We start from the raw sequence: 24,642 nt of genomic DNA, 5'->3' as shown, positions 1-24,642 counted from the left end.
CTTTTCAGTCTCTATTATGAAATTTCATTCTTTCTCTTTTGGCTTTTCTAACATACGTTTTATCAAGCTTTACCCAATTCATTTTACTACTTCTGTTTAGGTTGCCCTGTCATGATCTCATTAGAGTGCAGGAAATGCACAGTATACAAAGCGTGAAACAAACAAAGGTTAAATTGAAAAGATGTAAAAAAAGTAAAAACATAGGTTAAGGGGTTATCAAAGTAATCATCACTTTGAAAAATGAAAGTGCATTAAATATACACACAAACACCCACAAGTACTCAGCTGGCAAGCATAAAATGAGCTGAATTTCTCCACTGCTAGTTTCTTGGTCTCAGATTGCCACTTCTAAGGATTATCTAAAGTGTTAAAAACATGCAAACACACATACTCAAATAAGCTTCTCCAGACCTTAATTGTTTAACAGACAGCATTTGTTCCAGTGTTACTGTATGTTACAAATGGGGAAATAAAGAAATGAAGGTCGAATTTCTTCAAATGTATTTGAAAGTTTTTTAATTCCAATTGGGTTTCCATTCAACCCAAACTTGATTTCAAATGCAGTTCATACAGGCAATCTCTTCCACAATTCACTCTTGGCAGAGCAGAGCAATGACCCCGAAATTCCCCTTTGTAGTAAAGGTCATCACCAAAGCCAGTAGGCAAAGAGATTTTATAAAAATGGACCAGCATACAAAATATTTCCTTGTGAGGTCAATCTTTGTATGATTGGGAAAAGCACTTTCAAGGAACAAGGAAGACGAGGTATTATTACCGTAATTTTAGAAAATCAAAATAGATGTTTGACACAGCAAAGCTGCTAAAGATGCTTAGGAACCTGTTTCAGGTGGATGATCCTGTATAGGGAAGATTGTTTCAAGACTTGATTAACAAGATGTTGTTCAGAGTTTCGCCCATCAGGGCAAACATTTTTTTTTTCTGTTCTAAAAATATATAGACAATCTCACGGTGCTTATCAAACAAGAGAAAGACATGCTGAAATGGAGAAAATGGAAGAACATTCTTCTTGCTTTGTCTTAAGAGTTTGGAAATTCCCTATGCTATATACTGTATACAGTATATAGCAGAGCTAATTTGGCAGCTGAGTGGGAAGTTTCAGAAGTTATTTTACAAGTTTTTCATGGAAGGGATGGCCCTAGAAACTATATATGTGTGACTGGATATACAGTATAAAGCAAATACTGAAATTATAAAAGCTTACTTGTCTTTTCTGTGGCTTCTTTTATCGCAACATATTAGTTGAGATAGAGAGAATTAGGTCCTCAACAATGATTCCACTATTGGCCTTTAGTACAGTATATTTTAATTTTTTATTTTGAAATTGAGAATATACTGTACATTCTAATACAACCTTGCTTCCTGTAAGCTAATAACAAACGTTATGTTCCCTTACCACTTAGTACAGCAGCCTTTCATCCTGTGGCTGCAGGAAATTCTGTGAACAAGTTAGAATGTAAAGCAATTTGATCCTTGCAAGACTTGCAGAATTCCAAGTCTTTAATTGGAAAAACAAAAGGGTTAAACTAACAGATGAAAATCCTTGCCATATTGTATTAGGCTTACACAGCGTCTTAACAATAGCTTTCCCCACCTGCCCCACTCACTTCATCTGTTCTCCTTTAAGGTTTTATGCTGTGTTATCTCCCTCTGTTTTCTGTTTGATGTCTTTGCTAAGCCCAACCCTGAGTCACATTGCTGCTCCTGCATCCTTCACGTGGCACACAAAACACTGCACTGCCAGCTGTTGTCCTGAGGTAGTTCTCCTGGGCTCTAGCTGGGTGCACCATGTGCCTGGAAAATCCACAGCTGTCATCTAGCGGGCAGCACTCTGCAAAAACGTGCAAGTCCCCCGTCCATTCCAGTCACATGCAGGCTGGTGTGGCAGACACGTTTCGGCATGCTCTCTGTCTCGCTTCTGTGTTCTCCAGGAGCAGCAGCTCCGAGGAGCCAGGGAAAAGATGGTTATCTCTAAGTTCTTGTTTATCTGTAGCTACCCGTTTGACAATACTGAACATTGTGAGCAAAGGTATAAATAAGAAAAGAATCTGCAGAAATAAATGGTGGCAGTGATCATGCACATAAATGATTTCCAATAGGATTATATAGTTTTTTACAAAACAAGTAGGAAATTACCTGAGCTTCTGATTAATGAGTGTTCATGATAGTCTAATGTCATAATTTCTTTCCTAACATTCTGCGCACACAAGTTAAAATCAGCACTGCCTCTAAACAAAGCAGTTTTGCTGACCCACTTCTTTTCTCATTGATTAAATTGATTTTACAAACGTTGATGGTGCTCTTTTCTTTCCTTATATGGATGCAACTCATTTTAGTTGTTCACCTTTTCCACTAAGAAAACAGTTGGGCCTGATCAGCCAGGAAGACTCCAGCTGCATCAAGATAAGATGCAAGCTGCGGATGCAAGCATAGGGAAAAAAATGTCAGCATTAACCCCGTTGTTTCTATTATTTCAGCAGCTGCTCTGTGTTTTCGTGGGCCGGTAAAGTTAAATCTTTAATCCGTGGTTTTTTGGGGGCTACTATGCTCGTGTAGTCCTTAACGCATTGTACACTGCCGATAATCACAGTTGTTTTGCTTTTTACACACACATGCACACCAATGGTCAATTTGAGGTGGAAAAACAACAAAACTACTATCAAGCTGTTCAAAAGTCTGCTGAATAACTGGGACGCAAGGAAGATGAGATCCTTGGATTTAATAGGTACTAACTACCAAATGAGCCAAATGTCTTTTGTTTGTAAATTTTCTTATGTTCTTAATTCCTGTAGTTATACCCCTAAGGTAAAAGTTTTGTATCACTAAAACAAAGTTGTAACATGTTTTGCCAAGAGTTTCCCTTAAAAAGAATGTAACTAGTAGTTGCACTATTTTTATGCACTATTAGTGAGCCTTAAATTGAAAAGGGATTCATTTAATTTCACATGACTATTAGTTTTTGTCATCTTTCCTTTTCATGAGAAATATCGTATTTACCATCACTGATGTAAAAGTACTCTTTATTAACTTTTGTCAATAAAGCAGAATCCCTCTCTTTTTGTCTTATCCATTTCTATATAAATGCTGATGATCTATCTGCCCTCCTCATCTCTGTATATTTTACAGCTTTTTGAGCTTCACTATCAATATCCCCATGTTCACCAAAACAGTGTTTTCACATGGCAACTATGCACTTTACTTAACATGGTACTACAGTTTCCCAGATGTGTAAACATCTAGTAGGCTAGATAGTGCAGTATATCTGTTTTTTTTAATGTAATCTTTATAAATGTGTTATTCCTAAGACTGTAAGACAGATGGAAAGATGCAGATTTACATTACATGCTTTGCGGAAAATACTACAATACTTCCACAACTAATGCAATACAATGAAAAGAAAAAATGAAGGCTACAGGGCTTATACAAAAAGCAAACTCTGTAAAATTAGAAATAATTTGTAATGTAATGATGTTTCTAAAGGCACAAAACAGGTCCATGGTCTTTACAATATTTGAAAGAAATATGTTTCTTCTCAGCTTTTAGGGCAGCAATAATTTCCTGCCTGTTCTGACAGAACTACTCAAATCTGACATAGCAGCAGGAACCCCAGTGGTAACTACTGACCTTCACTGGTGCATAAACATTTTGTCACTCATGCACAACAAAGCCAATGCAAGCTACTGTAGATCGTGTCGAAACTACACACTTTGCCATACAACAGAAACCACAATAGGACATTGTTTTGGAAACAAGGCAACATCTTTCAGTTAATTTAGAATAGCAATCATTGAGACATCTAGGAACATCAGCCAGTTACTATAGAGACATATAATACAGTCAAAATTATGCTATATATAATTTGAGAAGGTACAACATAATACGCAGCACTCACACTTAAGATAACATTAGCTGTTTCAAACAATTTAAAAATCTCTATTCGCTAGGGTCTCAGTGTGAATACATTATTGTGGTATTGAGACTCTCCTAATTGAATCATTACTGATCAAAGCACAGATATATCAATGAAAATAAAATTTGTGAAATTGCTTTTATCTTTTTCATCACTAATTCTAGATATAATGTTACACATCTATATTTAATAAGTTACCTTAATTCATTAAGCATCACTTAATTACAGAGTATAATCAAGAATAGGCCCAGAAATATTATCATCTACTCTATGTCTAAAACTTTCACCCCACTACTACCAAGTATCTGGTTTCAGTGCGTTTGTAATATTAGTGTTAATTCAGTGTAAAGTATCACGTATTTTCTTACGCTGTGTAGAACAGTTTGTGTTCACGCTAAGTGTTTTGGTCTTATAAGCACTTGCAAACACTGGATGTTTGACGTGTGAACCAACAATTGAACAGAAATAAATCCAAGAATGACTATCAAATAAAATCTATGTATGACTGGATGACCTTATGAGGGGGCCTCATTAGGGTTCCAGATGAGTTAAGAAACTCACATCAGATCATCTGTGGTCTATCTGAATGGAGATCATTTAATTTTCTTGTACAACATCTACAGAGTGATGTTGCTTGCACAATTGTGTGATTTATTTGTCCTGTCTGTTAAGAGGAAGAAACAGGTTATTCTCAAACAAAAATGCATATTTATACAATCACTGCCCATCCTGTGAGATCTGCTTAATTCATCATTCTAGGCCAGCATCCTGGAAAGAAAAACTACTGTCACACAATCCTATTTCTTAGTGTTGGCATTACATTACTATAAAATAGAAAAAATATCTGGGAAAACTTCAACTTGACAGCAAATGTTCCCCCAGCTGGAACGTACTGCTGATACAGTATAAAACAAGAGGATTAAAAGACTACTAATTTGTGGGATAATGCGTTTTTCAAGAAAATTCCTCATAACAAAGGCAGCTTTCTAACTTAATTGTATAACTGACAGGGCATTTTACATATAAATGCAAAAGCAATTTAGTGTTATGCTCACTTAGCTGCAGGATAACAAGTTCAATTCATGTGGGTTCACTTACCCATATCCTGTCCTCACACAGGTCAAGCAACCACAGTAGTGAACAGTTACTGTATTGTAATGTCCTCAGGAACTACAGCAGTAAAAGGGGACAGCTGAATTTCCAAAGATCTATTTAAACATTATCCCCTTTAATTTCTGTCTTATTGTTTGAAAGGTGGAACTTTGTCAATCCTAATAGCTAGAGGTACAGTACATCACAGCTTCTTACATTCAATATGAACAGCACTATCACTACTCAACACCAGCTACAGGTAACAAAAAAAGACAACCCGTTTACATGGAGTGCTTTATTTGATATAACTTTCACCACTTTCATATTAACAACTTAAGTATATACACATTTATTATACAGACATAAAGATATAATATTCTAAAACAGCAAAACTGCACACCTTTCTTTCTCCACAAAGGAAACATAAGACCAATGTAATCTAATGTCTTCAGATCTGAGAACCCTCAAACCCAAAGTGCAGTTTATTTTCTGTACCAGATTTGTCTGAGATGCCTTTTCTGATTTACTTACTAATTTACTTAATACCACTTTAGGTATTAAACACAAATGTAGTACAGTATGAGTAAAAGGAAATAGAGACCCGTTAGAGCACCCTTCAATAAAAGTGTTATCCCACTAAATCTGAGTCTGTCTTAGTGATAAGCATTTTCTGTGTTAAACATTATCTAGTAGAATCTTAAAGTTGACAGAACAAGATTACTAGCAACAGTTTATGTATTTTGAGTTGTAAATTACATGTCCTGTGATGGAAAATAAATATGTAATTTTGAAGCTCAGCTTTGATTAGATACTCAAAGTTAAACTTTTTGTTTGATGTAAAAACTAGTCCCATTTTAAATATTAATTGCAATCCTAATTAGTATCAGCCTGTGAATTTTTAAAATGTGTCCCTTGGTATGTTACTGTATGTTTTTGTTTCTATATGCCAGACCAAATATTTTTATCAACATTCAGCTTTACAAAAACATTTTTAAATAACTTAAAACATTTATTTTCTACAAAAGCAGTTTTTTCCCCCAAAAGCCAAAAAAATTTACATGCTGACCTTTAACAGCAGAAAACATCCAGCATAAAAACACTGAGTTTGCTTAACAAATATCAATAAGGCTTCCGCTACATGACTCTGGGGAATGAAAAAAAGGAGAGACCTGCACTACTTACATATCCTTGGCCTAGTTTTTTTTCTTAACAAACACATTCCTTTCTGTAATGTGGCCTTTCTTTGGCCTAATTTGAAAACAAACAAGTAAAAGCCTGTGTGATTTTGAAAAGACCTTAGCTTTGCTCACAGCTTAACCCTCAATACATTAGGAACCTGAGGGACAGTTTTACATTCACTGCTGTATCTAAGCAACGCTCCCCCTGCTGATATGATTTCAATCAATAAACCTTCTAATTGTCCTATTGAAATACTCCTTGCATTGTACTTCCTTCGGTGGCCTACTTTTAAAGCAGCATATCCACTGAAATCAACAGTTATTTTTTAAATAAAATATTTTACCTTATTTAATTGTCACAGTTAAAATTAAGAGTTTCCTTTCCTCAGTTTCCAGTAACTTTTAAACTAAGAATGGATTTTTCCTGGAATTAATGGGCCCCTTTAATATGTATCCACACTTTTTAAGAAAGAATACCAACACCAAAATACATAAACTGTAGGGTTCATACTTGCTGTGAATTCAACCGATATTTACCCATAGTTATAAACAGAATGCATTAGAGTAAGTATGTTTCAGAACCAAGTTACTTACTGAGGGAAAATGAGCAGAAAATTGAAAGAATTTTCACACGGCAACTTACTCTGCTAAGTACTAAAAATAATGTAAAGCCATTGTCAAAAAGATAGCCACCTTCAAAACAGAAACAAAATCTAAATAGGTTATAAAACAATCCCACAAACCTTTATATTTAAACAATAAAATACACTTGAGTTCCTGAAAAAGTGTTTCCATGCTCAAATGCATCCTGAAAGCTATACATATTTTTGAACCACATGACTCACCCTAAATGTTTCTAGATGCTAGTTAAAATGCTTAAACAAAATTCTAATCAAAATGCATTGCATTCAATCAGCTGAACTGAAACCGCAGTCTGATACCATCACAGATGTACATACAGTAGTCAACTTCCATCTCCAGCAATGTTTAACAATAATGGAGAATGAAAATTCCTTTCACTACACAATTGTCATTTAATCCTTTTAAAACTACCCTTGAAGTAGGACTTTCAAAAAGTAAACATAATTTTAGCTTGCATGTATATATTTTTTTCAGTTGAACCATAAGAAATAGGTACTAATGAAACTTCCCAGCAATTTGTTTATAATAGAAATCTCTCAGAAACCTCAAGCACATATAGATAAAAAATTCCTTTTCATAAAAGTTATTCAAAATCAGCAAACATGGCTGTTTACTGTATCCTTTTTACAAATTAAAAAAGTCTAAACAGTACACCACCTTACTGCTTGGCCAAAGGGTTTTCTTAGAAATATAAAGATTTTTGCACAATGTCATTATAGAACATTAAAGAATATTTTTCATGCAGTGTAAGACAACATGCAATGCCAAGTCACTTACAATCTACTTCAAGAATGGCTCTAACAGATCTGCTAAGTTCTCTGGCTTCTAACGCAAGTGCTGTTACTGTCCAGGGGCCTTTTCTTCCAAACCGTGTAGCTATCGCTTGGGAAGAGGAAGACATGCCAATCTTTTGGTCATTGGCAGAACTGCAAGACAAAACCAGTATGCTGCTTGAGTTATTTCAAATGAAACACAGAGCAAACAAAAAACAAATTAAGCATTTTCAGATAAAATATTTTAAAATATAAAGTATAAGCTAATGAAAAGGCATACAGAGAAATACTGGCACCTTAAGCAATCAAATAGTAACATTAAATACTAGTCAGACTTTGCTGGACAAACGCATCCAAAATGCAAAGTTGAGAAAGACAATGAAAAGAAAGTCATAAGCAATAATACAATCCACCAATTTAGTAATTTCCTAAACAATATTAGTAAATTTTCTATTAATGGCAATATTTTTAATCACTCATTTTCAAACAGCCTTTTTTGCCAGGAGTAAAATGTGCTCTTTTAGTTTATATTTAATACTGCACTGTGTTCCGATCCACCTACACATCAAGATGTCTTTTTGTTTCCTCTAGAGGAAGATGCAATCTCTCTGCACAGATAACTATTCTTGGCATCTTAAAGTGAAATGAATACTGAAGGCACTGATTTGTATATTGACGTGGGTTTGATCTTGCAGGTAAACTTCTGAATTGCTGTGCAAAGTTACTCATTAGAAACAAAACAAAACAATAACAATCTACTTTATATTAACATATTTAGTAAATATGTGTGCAGACACTTAACCAATCTTTTCATTTCTGTGGACTTTTCTTTTTTGTCTAGACACTTTATTGCAAAACAATTTTGAGCTAGAAAAAATTCTTCATAAATACTCTACTATACTGGTTGCTAAAACTTGTAGCTTTGGAAGACTGTTTGCTCAGTACACAATTAAGAACATCTTTGTGAACACAATTGTATGTGGTTATAAATACCCTTTATAATGCAAAATAATCTAAATTATAAAACGAGTTAAATAGTACAGAATATAAAGGAGTACACATGGACATTCAGTGTTCAGCTGCATGTGGCCTTATAAATACCATAGAACTGCCTGCAAAATTCACAAGCGATTACTGCTACAGTGGGGCTTGAACTTTGCAATATTAGAATAGGACAATATGCTTCTGTAAATAATCTCAATTGTTTTTTTACTTGTCTTACACCACCCTGGTTACAAATATTCAAGTTAACAAACCCTAGATTTGGATTTATTGCCTTGCATTTCAGCAGTGGTTACAATTTGTAAAGAGTTGTAAACTAAAGGTATTTCTATTCTTATTCCTAATACTGCATTTTGAGTAATACTTATGTCTTTCACTGCAACATTAGTCCATCCATTTTCTAACCCCATCATCTATTTCAGGGGTGTGAAAAGCTGTAGCCTATCTGAGCAAGCACTGAGTACAAGGCACAATACGCACTGGATGGGTGGGATGACACACACAGACACAAACATGCACACACACACACACCAGTGCCAGTTTTTCCAGAAGCCAATTAACCTAACAGTATGTTTTTAGACCGTGGGAGGAAACTGGAATACCGGTAAGAAGCCCACGCAAACACAGGGAGAATATACAAACACTATGCAGGTACTGTAGCAACCCAGGTCCAGAATTGAACCCAGGCCCCCCGTGCTGCCTGCAGCAATGATAAACACTGTGCCACCCTCATAACAAATTTCACTCAAATTCGTAGAATCTGTAGTTGAGCAGTTGTGTCCCTAAACTGAACAAATTTGACTCTTCCCAATACGGCCCTAAACCCCCAAACATGATTGTCCTAGACACCACTTGCAAATTACATCTCTCTTCCACTGAGTAAAAGGAAGAGATCTCTTGAAAACAAAAAGGGATGTTCCTGTACTGGGTCTGTAACTTGCGATTAGGAAGGGGATTTCTGATTGATGTACTACACTACAAGCAGCAAGAACAACTGCAACTAGATATTGTATGTATTCCACAAGGTTATGAAATATTCTGCCCTGTCCCAGATGTTCTTTTTGTAGGATCCCCTACATCTGAGGTTGTGATGAGGGTAGTGGGTTGTGGGATTGAGATGCAGATACTATTGGTTTTGAATTTCATTGAGATTAGAGGACTGAGCTGACCAGGGTAACTTCTGAACGTCTGTCACGTGATGCTTAAGATAACTATACACTGTCATTACTGTGAGTCTAATCATTTGACTGTGGATTCCTAATTGTTTTGGGCAGTCATGTAAATGGAACAATGTTTGAGGTAAATTATAAATGAAAAGGAGGCCATTCGGTCTGTCTAACTCATTTGGTTGCTAGGAATTAGGTGTCCAAGTATCTTATCAAGCTGTTTATTAAAAGAAGTCAGATTTGAGAGTGTGATGTCTTCGGCTTTTTCCAATATCCTGCAATGCATTGTTTTTTTAAAAAGTTCTACTCTGTTCAAGACTAAAAAGATTTAGTTCTTTTAGATTATACATCTGCTAATGTACCTGAAATGTTGGATCCTTTTAGTTATAAAGTTATAAGTTTTGTTTGCCTTTTTTACATGCTTAAATCTACTAAATAGTGGACTCCACGCAGAAAGCTCCCATTATTTGGAAAAGTGTTGTCTAGGAATAGACATACCTATACCATTAATCAGTTTTATATCTGCAGGGGTCATCGTTATAAAATCTCAGATTAATAAAATCTCTCATGCCATCAGAGGATCCAGGATCATCAAGACAGAGAGAAATGAATAAGGGCATGCAGGCAGCATCTGTACCAGTTAATTGGCACTTGTTAAAATCACTGCCAAATGCATGCAAGGATATGACACCTTTCAAAAGAAACTGCTTTAATTTCCCAGTTTTACTGAAGTAGGGAAAACACCTTTCTGTAAAGCAGTTGCTGTCCTGTGCAAGCAATGGAAAAATGCTGTAGTTTTTTCCATCAACACACCTTCAAAAGCAAGGTATTTTAACAGGGATTTGTCCATTAAAGACACTATAAATGTTTGAAAACAAATACCATCAAGAATGTGGTAACACTTTTGAGACTTTTTCTGCAAATATGTGCTCCTCTTTACGTTTACAGTAAAGATAAAAAATATGTCTGAAAATAAACTTCTACAGTATGGATTCTATACTGTAACTTCTTTTTACATATAGCTACATTCTTATTATTATCTCATAACAAATCCATGTACAGTATTTTCAATAATTGTTCAGTCCAATACAGGATTGCATAGAGCCAGAGTCTAACTTAGGAGACAATGGGTGGACAGTAGGACACACTCTGGATAGCATGTCTGACCCTTACAGAGGACACACATGTACTGTATACAGAGGAGTAACTTAGAAACACCAGTAAATCTAGAGAGCATCTTTTTGGATTTTGGGTCAAAACCAGAGCACCCAGAGAAAACCCAATGCAGAAAGCACCGTGGGCTGGACCTGAACACAGGACCCCGTAGCTGTGAGGCAGCAGAACTATGCCATCATGCCATCAGTGATGACGATTTTGAAGAGGTCTGATGAACAGTGTTTTCTGTGATTCTGGACATATCATGGAGCATATCATAGGGTTTTGCAGGAGACTGTTATAGGCTAACACAAGCTATGGCTCCCTACACGGATGCATAAAAAATTTGGTGTGAGAAAAAAAACCTCAGAGGTATTTCTAAATCTCAGTTCTGAAATGGCTGAAGTGTACTTCAAAAAAGGCATGCATTGCACTGCTGAAATGCCTATGGTTCTGCAAGAAAGTCTGAAGTAAGCCCGTGTTGTAGAATTTGACACTCTTTTACAACAAAGTAAATAACACCCAAGATGCCTAGCAGATCCAGAAGTGTCACAGGGGAATGTGGAAGCTGCTTCTGCTGTCAGAAGGTTCAATAACACGTTGCTATTAGCAACAAGTTAGAGTAAGCATTTTCATTTTATACATATGTCACATTGTATCTGAAGGTTATTTTACACTATTTATCTACCCATAATAACCTAAAAGGCAATTCAGTAACCTGCTAAAATTTAATATAATACTACTGTAATAATGTTTTATCAGTTGACATAGGCCTTTTTTTGAACAGGGGAGTATCTCAAAAAGTAAAATAAATTTTAAAAATGTATATTGCATTTTACCAGTGATGAGATGCAAAATAACAATTTAACCTTGAATAGATCAACATGCCCTTACAAAAATCACAGATAAACCATTCAGGAATTTGATTAAAATCTACATTTCTAGATAAATGCAGTATCTATGCATTTCTTACCTAAAATTTGTCAAAGAACCTTGGTGGTCTGAAAGGAACTCTTGCATGACCTGTGAAAACAAATAACAAATAATTTTCAAAAATTAGCATTAATTTGCAGAACAAATAAAGTTAAAATTGTTAGATGCAGATAAAATAAGACAATCAATAATGTGTATGTCACAATAATTATGGGATTATAATCAGACATTTAAACTGTATCTTTTACATACGTCAGTCAGTAAATTGTCTAAGATAATATATTTTTTGTATACATTCTTAAGTATAGATACCTTATTCAATTTTTACAATATGTTTACAAATAGACTGATCATTACAACTTTAGTTTTGTTTAATTTATCATGATGCCTTTTAATATTCAAAATATGTTAAATGTTGTGTCACCATGTCCCTGTTTATATAAACAGCTAATGACTATATGACAAAAATGTCAAATACAGGCTTTAGAGGCAGTGTTAAATAGAACAGCCTCCATTAATATAATGTGATTTACTTTATACAGCTATTTATGTATGTCAATTTTAGAAATTAAACAACACCCGTGTTCTGAAGGCAGAATGAGCTCACTGCAACTGCAGTTTCACAGCACTTTAAACCTGTATCACTGTCTTTTTTGTCTTGGTACTGAACACTGCCAATGTCGGGTTAAATTCCGCCTTGATACAACTGGTGAAGCAAATTTTCACTTTTTTCCCTGATCTGCTGTTAGTATAGACCTTCAGCCCCATACAATGCATTTACTTAGATTGAATTATGAAATATGAAAAGATGTCATGCTACAGCAGCTCAATAAAATAATCTTAAAAAATAAACTGGACTTTCCCATCCAGCACAGCAGAAACAAAGATATGACATTTCCTTTCACAATGTATTCCATTGCATTTTATCAAAACCTGGATGCATGCTAGTACCTTTTAATTAAGTGAATCAGCAATATACTGTATTTATCACAGTTTTATGCAGGTGCAGGAGATTCACTTTAAAGCAGGCATGTTGTTTAGGTTCACACATATTGCATCATGCAGATCACCAGCACTTTTAGTGTTGTATGTACTGTTTGCAAAGCACCAAGTGGCAATGAAAAAGAGCAAATGCTGGACAGCAGGTTTAAAATATCACTTTTATTACCCCCCAAAAATAAAAAGAGGACATACACCTGAACAATCCTTTAAGGCCCCCTTTGAAGAGTTCAAGAATACATATGGGTATTACTTTTCAGAATCACACATTCCTGATGCAACACAATACACAAACAAGTGCAGATGATATTACTTTATAACAGATTGTCATTTACCTCAACTCTTTTGAAAATTCTGGAGCTTACTACTAGTGGTGCTTACAAAAAAGGCCCCTCTGCCCAGGAATTTGGAGAGCTGTCAAGGAGACCATGAGACTGGAGTCTTGCTGGTTCAAAGGGCTCCTGCAGTTACTTTTCCCCTGCAGCTCTGCAGTAGAGGGATTTAATTTGAGCACAGGAGGGATGGAGAAAGCTGTCATGTTTCACTTCAGTTCTCATTATAAAGAATGTGCAGCTATTTAACAGCTTGCAACATTGCTTGGAATATATTAGCTGCGTTTGGTGATTTGAATGCTTTCTGACAATTTGTGCTTACACTTAATTGTTTTGACAGCATAATAAAAACACATTAAAGAGGTATACAGGGTACTCAGGTAGATGGTGACACAGCAGTTTCAAGCCAGGTTTTTATAACCTTTTAGCTCTCCAGGTTAGTCTTTGGTAAGATAATTGAAGTACACTGGAATTATTAAAGCACTGTGCTATTAATACAGACATTATGCACTTGGCTCATCACTTGACAGCAGAAGCAAGAGCTGGGTGCCTACATTATGAAACATTGGCAGTATTTGTTCTTAAACTTTTGAAGTAACAGTTCAGTTTTTTGTACACAGGTTAGAATCTCCAAATGCCAATAATCAGTTAAATCTGCAATCATGCACTCACCACTAGCACCCTTGTACTGGATTAGGAGCGAAGAGTATGACATGCACAAAAGGACAGCATTGAGCCATCTGCCTCTTTTTACACTGAGAGCTTCACAGTGCCTACAGCAGCTATTAGAGAGCGGAGGACTTGGGCAGTGATAGCACAGCAAACTCACAGGCTCCCAGCTAGTTAAGAACACCCTCTTTGGCTCAAAACTGCCCAAACTCAGGAGTTGATCTAATTCTGGGGGGATTCCTGGTTAGAGCCAGATAGTGATGCAAACCTGACTCAAACACTCTTCTGCACCACGGAAATCAACCTGCACTCAATGGGCTGAGCCATTTGTGATCCACCTGTACCACCTGTTTGTACAGTCTGCGTTCCTCCAACTTCCTGTCATGCGACTTTCAGTGTATCAACCATCCATCACTTAATCTAAAATCAAGAAGGTTTTGATTTACCTCTACGAAGTGCAGAAGCTTTTGTGTGGACACCTCAAACCCCTTTTTAGCACCTTCAGATTTTCGGAGTTGACACTCCAGCACAGCAATTCTCTTTTTAAGGTCCTGTGTCTCTTCCTGAAATGACAACATCCTTTTTAATGAATTCCATGACCACATACTGGACACTCATTTAAAGACATGAGATTTGTGTGTCCTTATAATAAGCTAAACATCTTCAAGGAAAACATCACTACATGGAAAGATTATGGAAGTCTTCAAATCATCTTTTGCAGTCACTTAATGCAAAAACCCAGATAATTATGACAACAAATACAATATGTTGGGCATATATGAAATTGAGCTCACTCTAAATACTCTTACATGCTCTAAGGATAATAAGGTAATAATTTAACTTCAAGACATTTTTTGCATATTTTTATACATCAGATCAGATGTATAAAAATAAGATCAGAGACACACGGTGTTTGTATGTATACAATTCTATATATTGAATTTTTCACATTAGAATCTTATGTATAAAATGTAAAACTCCTTGTATCAACTGCATGCTTCTCATACAAGCTGTTTTAAAAGTAAAATTATATTTACATATTTATATACTGTATAAAGTACTCCCTTTCTAAGAAAAACAAGTTATATTTGCAACAATATAATAATCCATAACCAGAACAAACAGAGGATTTTTAGAGGTTTTTTTTTTTAGTGTTAGTCTCTCTGAAGTAAGACTTTATGCAACTGGTATATAGATCAATGCAAAAGTTGAAATATTACAATCCATTATAATCTTTAAAAAAAGGACAAAACGCAAAAGCACATTTCTGGAAAAACAGGATTCTGCTGACAAAATCCAAACTATATTTAAATTATAATATAAATAAATATCAAATATTAATAATCTTTAGGAACCATTTTATGCTCCAATGACCTATAAGGTTGCTAGTCAATTTTATTTAATCCTAAAAATAACAGCCTAAATAGACGTCACAAAGATCACATTAAACCCTTCATTGCACATCATCCCAGTTACTGAATAATACAAAGCAAACAGTGACCTACTTTACAAGGAACATGATATGAGTAAAAAAGGGAATGGATCTGCCTGGCAGGAGCAGGGACTGATACGGTGCTTAAACAGAGGAAAGTTTAAAATACTTTAGCGTGGGTAGGCTGATCAGCAAGCTGCAATTTCATTTCGGCAATTTCTGCCTCCAGCAGGTGGATGACTTCTTCGTAGTCCATCTCCATCCCGCGAGCCTGCCTCTGGGCTGCTTCAGCAAGGTGGATTCGGGTGCGCAAGGCTCTGGTCTCTTCCACGGCAGCTTTTGCTTCCTGCAGTGCAATTAAATCACATAAGCAGAAGAATATACCAGTGCAAGCACCCATTAGGAGGCACACATTGCCAAAGCTGGCAGAGGCAACACGGTCCACAGAATGGGCTTTAGATCTGCTGTGCGTGTCAATTAAAAATACTTTTCTTCATACATGAGGAAAGTGCTCTGAAACACTATGCTTTTTTTTATTAAAAACCTCTCAGTGGCACCCCTTTATTCTCTATTTCTAGAGGCCCTACTAAGTGCACTGTAAAACAAGAACAGAAAAGCTTGGCTATGTCAAGATATGCAGTATAACTCATGTTTAAAGAAAACGTCTCTTGATAAACATCCTAGAAAAATGTGAAATAGTTATTAGGGCTATAGACTCCTGACCAAAGGGTTGTGGGTTGAAATCCTTGGAAGGATACTGCTGCAATATTCTTAAGCAAGGTACTATAGCTACAGTAAATTGCTCTATCAAAAGCAGACAGCAACATAATAGTAAATGTAATTTAGCGCTGGATTAGAAATGTCATACAGATTAATACTAGCAGCAAAATATCAACAGTAAAATACTGCTACTGCTTTTATGACAATTAAAACTGACTGCTACAACTATTTTCACTTCTTCTGAACACAGAAAAAGAGTGAAGACAAATCACGATTGAATGGACTTAATGCGAAGTGAAAGTGAAATATTTAATCCAAAAGTGATGTCACATTTTTGTAACTTTAAGAAAAAATAAAGTTCTGTCCTCTGTTCCATGTTTCATTTTTGGTTGTAAAGTCCACAGAATTGAATTGGTCAGCATCTTCAAGGATTTCAAATACTTGGTTCTGTTTAAGACTTAAAAGGTTCAGTTTTATTAATACTGATTATCATAAAAGGTTTTTATTAAGGTTGGTGAAATGTTGATGCAAAGAAGATGAAGTCCTTTCGAGATCTAGATTATCTGGAAGTAGACTGGAAGTTAATTTTATTATGAGACAGAAAATAAAGTAACAAAATCTGGGAACTGGTCACCCTTTTTTATTCTAAACTTTTTTCAATTAACAAGGGATGCAAGTTTCCCTTGTGTAACAAATCTTTCTAGTCCTGATGTTGCCAACACAATTCACTTACCAGTCTATTAAAAACACATGTACTTCAGCTTTCCTTTCAACTTTAGAAGTGTACATGTGCATTAAATGACAATACCAAACCTATTGCATTTCTCCTCTATAAAGACATTACCTACCATAAAGGCTGGCATTGCTTTCTCCACTCTGAAGAAGCTTTAGAGTTTTGAAATGTTATCAGCTGTAAACCTCATCTCTTTTTTTGCACCAATTTAAAGTCTAGTCTAGCACTGAAGATGTGCTTGTCTGGATTGTGAAAATGCTTTTTTTATATAGAACCTGGACAACAGACTGAGATTTCACAGATTACATTAATCCACTTGCCAAATTTTAGATTTTTTTTCAACCTAGCTGCAAAACTTTCAGTGGTCAAATCCAGAAGGTAAATTGTTGCTTCTGCAAACTGAACCCAGATGAAGTTATAGAACAAAGATGTCTCAAAAGTCTAAAATTAGCAGTCTGGAGCTTTTGAGAATTTACTCGCAGAGGAGCACCTGTGAAATAAAGGCAGTAATGCTGTACTACAGTATGTGTATTGGCTTTGTTTCCCAACAGTGCATATGTCAGTTTGAAACCTGTGTTGCATCGACCTTGTCTCCCAGATTTCCCCTTGGTGCTTTGGACTCTGCTTAGCTTGCTTTTACCAGCTTTGATGCCTGCGTGCTTGACCATGATCTTGGACTGTGCTCATACCCGGATTTCTAATCCTGCTGCCGCAGCTGTCTGTCTGCGCACACCACAGCACTAGAGCCCCACACCACCTGCATGCAGAGCATAAGTGCCTGCGCAGTTCCCCTTTATGCACCTCAGCCGGATCTCCATGTGCACACAACACTGTGCAGTTTCCTGTGTGAGTGTGTTGCCTGTGCAGTTTCTCTCTTGCCCAGCTTTGGCTTGGTTTGCTCCAAGCCTCAAGATCTTCTACTAGTCTTACCACAGTAACGCAGTATTTCCAATACATTTTTAATGTTTCGATAACATTCTAGAATTTTTACATATTTAACAAAATATCACAAAATGTAAAGATGAACCATGAAAAACACATGAAAAATGAAACACCAAATGAACAGTTAAATATACAGTCATTGGGTATCAGCTTCCCCCTTGCCAATATTGGCTTTTTTTTTGGCAGAAACAAATAAACAATAACATCAAAATTTTATGACACCAATCCTTATAATATTGTTTAATTAATGAGCATATGATATAAATATTACAAATAACTTTACATTTATTTGAAAGATAGTGGTTTCTAACATGTAAAATAAATGTAAAAAAAATGTCAAAGTGCTGTATTGTCAAAAATACAAAAATATTATGGACAAAATACAGACGTGAAACATTTGGACTAAAAAGAATTTTCTCTTTGGCATATTCTTTGGCAAATTTAAATATCCTTAAAAAAACGTATGTTGATGGTACGCAGTTTTTAACTATCACTTGGAATCAAACAGTTAAGAACTAGAGTATGAAAGCTTTCACGTCTTTTACAGAAATACAATTTGTATGAAACACTCGCCCACTAAAGATTTGTACTGGCCACTGCCCTTGGGGAAGCCGGGAGAAGAACTTGAAGTACACCTCCGCATTTATCACGTTTGTGGTTTAGCTCGGGAGAGCTTCCGAGAATTTTGCCATATTGTTATTGGGCCTGCAGTAAATGCAGTATTCTTCCACAGTAGCAGGAGACTAAAGAGTATTTTGAAATACTGCTCATGTCCTTAATTCTTATGGACCATTGGCCATTACATTTTTCAATGTATATTTACACAAACTTTCTGAGGTCTCAGGAGATCCTCTGAGATTTTTATTTTTGTAAGGGAAATTGTGTTTTCATTCAAAACTAAAAAATAGATTAAATAATTGAAAAGCCTAAAGCTCCAAGCAGAATGACCTCCAATTTTGATAGAATCCTCCTTAGTTTCCTTGGGAACCAAAGTTAGTCAGTTCACCCTGATCTAACAACAGAAGAGACAAGTGAAACTATCACTATTAGCCAATTAGAGCCCAGCATGAAATGTCTGTGTCAATGACTGAAAGTTGCTCTTTACGGTGTATATGAATTACGGGGAAAGCCTACTTAAATAGAGTTCTGCATACATAGGGATGGAGAGGATATAAGAAAGAAGTGCACATAAGTAATACTTTAAAAATTACAAAGGACTGCATACAATACAGAGCTTATGAAATCCATCCTAATTGTGCAGTCCTTAATTAAGGCTTTTTAAATATAATGAACTACTGCCATTTTTCTTACAGTAAAAGCACCTTAATTAGACTAGTAATCGGAATTTAAATTGACAAATATTAAATACCAAACCTCATTAACTGCTTGGATGACTTAGGTCTGTAAATTAGATGTCAGAAAATAAAATGAATGCATCTATTGATGAAAAGAGAGCAGTCTGCCTTTATTTCCTAGCTCCTCTAACCCTTTTCACATAATCAGCAGGGCAGCATTTTCTTTTCAAATCTGTACAAAATATTCATCTTCTGCAGACTTGGTTCATTGCCAGCCAGGTGAAATCTTTCTCCGTTCATTTAAGACTGTTAAGATTGCTTACTTCTCAAGTTCAGATTTTTGTTGTGCAGTACAGTACAGTAATTAAACACCTGCCTTTTAATCCAAAAGGTTAATGCTAACTCATTTATTTTAACTATCCAAAACATGTGGGTGTTTGTGCAGAAAGTTGATACAAATCACACTGCTTTTCCTTTAGTTCTTTACTGTACCTTTTATTTGCACATTTTTTTCCAGAAAATGCTTCTCTCCCACTGTGACTAAATTAAGTGATACAAGGCAACTTTAATTTTAGGATTAATGCATAAACAATACACAGCTAATTAATCAGCAGCTATCTCTTTTAATGGACAACCTCTCCAACTGCTGCTCAATTCAAGAAAGCAATTAGAAGGTGTCAAATTCTTAATTCAAATGCTTAATTCACCTTAAGAGGTATGGCACCAATTCATTTTAATATGGCATTTTGGCACAGGAAAAATATAAACATTCAGGTTAAGGAAGCTTAAATGAAAAAGACATCACAATGTACTGTTATATGTAAATGTTCCTGCTATATTTCCATATCTAACAGCATTGCTTCAGCAGGGCCAGATGCATATGCTCACACAGAAGGCTGACACTTATATCACCCAAGATTTGAGAAATCTGGACATCCCTTTATACATCTGTGTTTATTGAAGATTTATGAATGACACTGCTTTTTCTACAATAAAGGACAGGAGGGAATATATAATATAAGATGTTTTGAATCTCTGCCCCACATTTGTGCAAGAAAACCAACACAGTCAGAAAGCACAAGCTGACTGGCTGAAAAGTGTATATGGCAAGTGTCACGTAGGCATTTTTCACTGCAAACCATCCTGTGTGGTTCCCTTTACTGGTGGTAATGTAGGTCGCACTAAAAAGTGCTTATTTTTAGATAACTGCACTGAGAATTACTGAATGGATGATAAACCAGCCTCCGATCTGCAGTTAGTCCTATACAGGCAGCTCCCACATAAGACATCCATCTGTTCATGAAGATTGCTTGAGAAAAGCATTGTATGCTTCATGATAAAAAGGTGTTGGAACAATGTGGAAAGAACAGTCTGATTTGCAATTATTTGTGATTGTATGTTTCATCGTTTGTTGTTATGTTTTGCTATCTTTTTCATTTTGATATTCACAAAAGATTGCAACACAAACTTTCAGCAACAATCCAAATAAGAAATGCAGGTGCTTAACATTTGGACTTCTGAATTCATGAGTGTCACAAAGCAAGGTGACATGTTTCTTACTGAAATACATTTTTACTGGTGTAACTGAAAATGAACTGCATGCAACAAAATTACACACAATTAAGATGACTAGACCCAACTTATAAGCGATTGTATATCAAGATTCAATAGGTGAAGGAATACAATAAGTTAAATAATAAATTAAATTAAAAAAATACAATTTGAAAGAAAGTGTTAGAGACCCAAATTTTACTTGATTTTGTTCATTACACTGAAAAAATCTTATCTCAGTAAAATGCTTTAAAATTTCAACAAAAGCATTCTTAAAGGCATGAGGTTAAAGTTGAAAACATTAGTCATTCGAAAAAGTATACTGAATTTAACCCACAATATCATCGGTATTTAATTAAAGAAAACACAGTGACCTTTACACTGTACCACATCATATTACATGGCAAGTAGGAGTGTGTTTTCAGGTTCGCTTTGTCTGGCAGTTAGCTGTAATACAGACAACGTCAAAAAAGACCTGTGAATTTTCTACCTCCTTTACTACTGTACCTGTGTATAAATAAAACATAATATGAAAACAACTTTTTCTGTATTCTTCTGTACTTTTTTGTAAATTCTATTGCAAAGACATGACAAAAGAAGTAGGTGCTTACAATAACTTGTTTTTGCAAATCCCTTAATTTAAAATCTACTGTGTTGTTTTTTGAGAGCATGGACACAGTTTGGTTCCTTCATAAAGCTCCCAACACATGTTCAAAGACCTGAAGTCATTCAAGAATTATTCCTCCCATCTGCCCTATACAGTACACATGAAAACTGAGGAGGGCAGAACTTTCTTTGGCTTGTATACTAAGCATAATAAATTCCCATTCTTTTCTTCTTTGATAACCTTTATGTAAGCCTGTCACTCTGATGACAACTGTAGCATAAAAAGCAAAGGCAACAGATCCAAAAAGCTTGGCTTAGAATGCAAAGTCAAAGCAAAAAGACTGCTGTGGATTATAACACTCTTAGACACACTCTACTGCGCCGATAGTTGTTTTTGGTTTGTTTTGTTTTTTTGGTCATCTTTTATAACTTATTGTGTATAGAACAAGACACGCTATGACCACGTATAAGCTCATAACTTTGACATGAGAGGTCACCACAACAACCAAGATACAGCTGACTGAAACTGCCTTGTCAGGTCACCATGAAATTGAAAAATAAAAATTCACCCACTGTAGATTTTCATCTCACCCTTCGCTTAAACAAGATAGTTCTGATTAGAATTCTCCTTTCCTTTTACAGGTCTCTTTTTATATTGAATCCCACCCTCCAAATTTCAATTTTCACTCTTCTACTTTGAATTGTAGTGGGATCGCAACCCACATTTTTTAATTCCATGCTATGATATTTTCCTCCATACTATTTCGATATCTAGGATATTATATTTACACAGTGTGAATTTTAAAAATTAAAAAATCATGTCTTTTAAAATTCTGCAGCATGTGATACACTTTTATGCTGATGATCTATGTCATTTTCCTAATTTCAAGACTGAGGCAATTTTCAACCTCATAAATATTCTTTGATTTCCGAAAACACAATCTTTCCAAACATCGGCTACAGAAACATCAAAGCAGCACCCACAGCCAGTTCACTTTGGCCACCAAGATGCATCAAGTCCTAAAATCAAGTCCTAAAATAGTGAAAATGTCATGTTGTGGCCTCATTATATTACAGTACATGAAAAGAAAGAATAATACCCCACTACACACGAGAATTGCGCTGTTGTTTACCACATAGCAAATAATTTCTGAAAAAAACTAAACATAGCTATACCACCGAAATCAACATGAACATAAAAAGGTTAAGGTTACAACATTTTGAAAAGAAAGAATGAATGAAGCCATCTGTTCCGCTATCTGACATTTTCTAAAGGAAAAGCTGGTCTCTGGTGTCAAATCAATCTTTTATCTGATATGACACTTCTAACAGGACCAGAGTTCTCCTCATGGTGCAGCAGTCTTGAAAGCAGATCATCCTTATGGAAAGGGTTTTATTCATAAATTCATTTTAACTAAAACTAAGCAATCCTTCATGGATGTGCATGAAGCTGTACATAAATGCTGAAGTAATGTTAAAAATTATCATAGGGAATACATTTTTTAAGAAAGGAAAATAAAACTTCAACAAGGAACTGAATGCTGAATATTTTTGTACAGGTTAATCTTCCTGATCTTCTCTGCTGGACCGAAGCACATCCTTAGACACTTTAATATACTGCAACACTACCATGACTGTAATATTATATTAGAATAATGTTATAATTTTTAAAAAAATTTGGAAGCATTAAACAAATCTCCAAAAAGTGGAGAAATAAAACAGTTTTATTGCCAATTTATACAACACATAAAAAGAAAAGAATAAAAGTGACCTCTTTGTTTCTGACTTTCTTTTAATTTGGTACCTCAACAAATGTTTCCCTATGGGTGTGCTTGACATATACTGTAATTGATCATAATTCAAACCTGGGGCTATTGAAGAGTGTGTTTTGCATCTTAAATTAGGCAAAGTGTTTATTATTTAGTGTTTTACTTGATGCCCAGCTACAATCTTTTAGTTAACTTCCTTCTTAGCAATGACTGGAGCTAGCAGTTGAACCAAAAAAAGGAACACAGGAACATGAGCATAGTCAAGATATGGATACACTGCACTGATAGGTCCCTATTAGGGCAAACCAGGTCTATATTTCCTGAATGCTTTGACTGCATTGTGTTGATAAGGTCCCCGTGTCCCCTTAACTCTTCTAATGGCTTTTCGTATCATTTTTATGCTGATGAGGCTCAAATCTTCTTCTGTTTTCCTCCCTCTGATACTCTGAAGTCTCCTACTGTATTTCGGCCCGTCTCACAGCCATTTTTATCCTGGATGCACGCCATCATCTTAGACTCAATCTGTCGAACTCTGACCTCCTTTTCCTCCCTTCCTCCCCTTGCCCCTGTGCGGACCTCTCCATCTCTTCACCTTTTGACTCCACTACCACCCTTTCCCCCTCCTCCTGTGCCAAGAACCTCGGTGTTGCACTCAACACATTGCTTCTCTGGCATGCTCCTGCTGCTTCGTCTTCAGCAACATTTGCAGAATCCGCCCCTTCCTTATCAACTGTTTTCTACAACTTCTAGACTAGTCCCTGGTACGTTCCTGCCTAGACTACTTTAACTCCCTGTTGGCCAGATTCCCTGCCAATTCCATCCGCCCACTGCCAATCCAGAATTCTGTGTCTTGCCTTGGCTTTTGTCACGCTACTCCATTACTCCAATCCCTCCTCTGGTTCTCTATTGCCATCACCTCAGTCATTGCTCTCCTGCCTGTCTTCAGTCTCTTATATCTCCCTACACACCACCTTGCTCACTCTGATTAAGGAAGCCCAGAAAACAGAACCGCTCAGTTCCTGACCACCTTGCCATGCCTCAGATGCCATGCATCTGTTTAGACGGCACCTATGAGCTCTTGTGTTTGTTCTTAGTTCTCAGACTGGTAAAATTATTTGCTAATAGCTCTTCACTGTAAACAAGGAGTATATACTGTACTTACCGGGTGTTCACATTACTGCTTTGTATCCGTGATATTAATAGAATGTTTCAGTTCTTACAGCTTCACCTTGTTAGGAGCCACACTTGTGCTGCACTTCCAGTTTTGTTAATAACTCAAGGATAAAGAACACATTTAGGGAATTTTGCAGGATTATAGTGAAAAAGGAAAATGATAAAATATTCTTTTTACTTTGCATTTAATAATTGCCACATTATGCCTTGCTTAGTCACAAAGACATAATTGTAAATAATTATAAATATTAATATTATTATGTTATAACTAAACTGAACTACATTTCAGATTGTGAAAAGTGACAATTCAAGACCTGACAGATAGTACACCTAGTACAACGTTTTAGAATTCAGGAATTCAAATCTTAAATTTCACTGGAAAGTAATGTTATTCTTTGGGCAAATTGCAATTAACAACTTTGACTTAATAATAAAGGTTAACATAGGGTAACAATATTTATTACCCTTAATAAATTAAGAAAAACCTTGATTCCTAAGTTGTCATCTCCGGAGCTATAAGTTTGTATTTAAAAATCTGAGCAGCCTCAACCT

At 35.7% G+C, this 24,642-nt stretch overlaps 1 protein-coding gene across 1 annotated transcript in view; it reads right to left on the bottom strand.

The window, feature by feature from the left end:
* The window catches only part of stxbp4 (syntaxin binding protein 4), an 83,734-nt gene that overhangs the window by 21,859 nt on the left and 37,233 nt on the right, over positions 1–24,642 (bottom strand). Inside the window, exons 17-20 of the mRNA XM_088926646.1 lie at positions 15,471–15,647; positions 14,316–14,432; positions 11,910–11,959; positions 7,618–7,766 (exon numbers count right to left, since the gene is read on the bottom strand). Coding sequence (XP_088782772.1) covers positions 7,618–7,766; positions 11,910–11,959; positions 14,316–14,432; positions 15,471–15,647 — 493 coding nt within the window. The remainder of the gene's footprint in view (positions 1–7,617; positions 7,767–11,909; positions 11,960–14,315; positions 14,433–15,470; positions 15,648–24,642) is intronic.

The sequence above is a fragment of the Atractosteus spatula genome, chromosome 11 (assembly GCF_055471065.1).
Source record: "Atractosteus spatula isolate fAtrSpa1 chromosome 11, fAtrSpa1.hap1, whole genome shotgun sequence".
NCBI classification, from domain to species: Eukaryota; Metazoa; Chordata; class Actinopteri; order Semionotiformes; family Lepisosteidae; genus Atractosteus; species Atractosteus spatula.
Note: the sequence above shows the minus strand (reverse complement) of the source record. Positions and strands in the feature narration are given on the sequence as shown.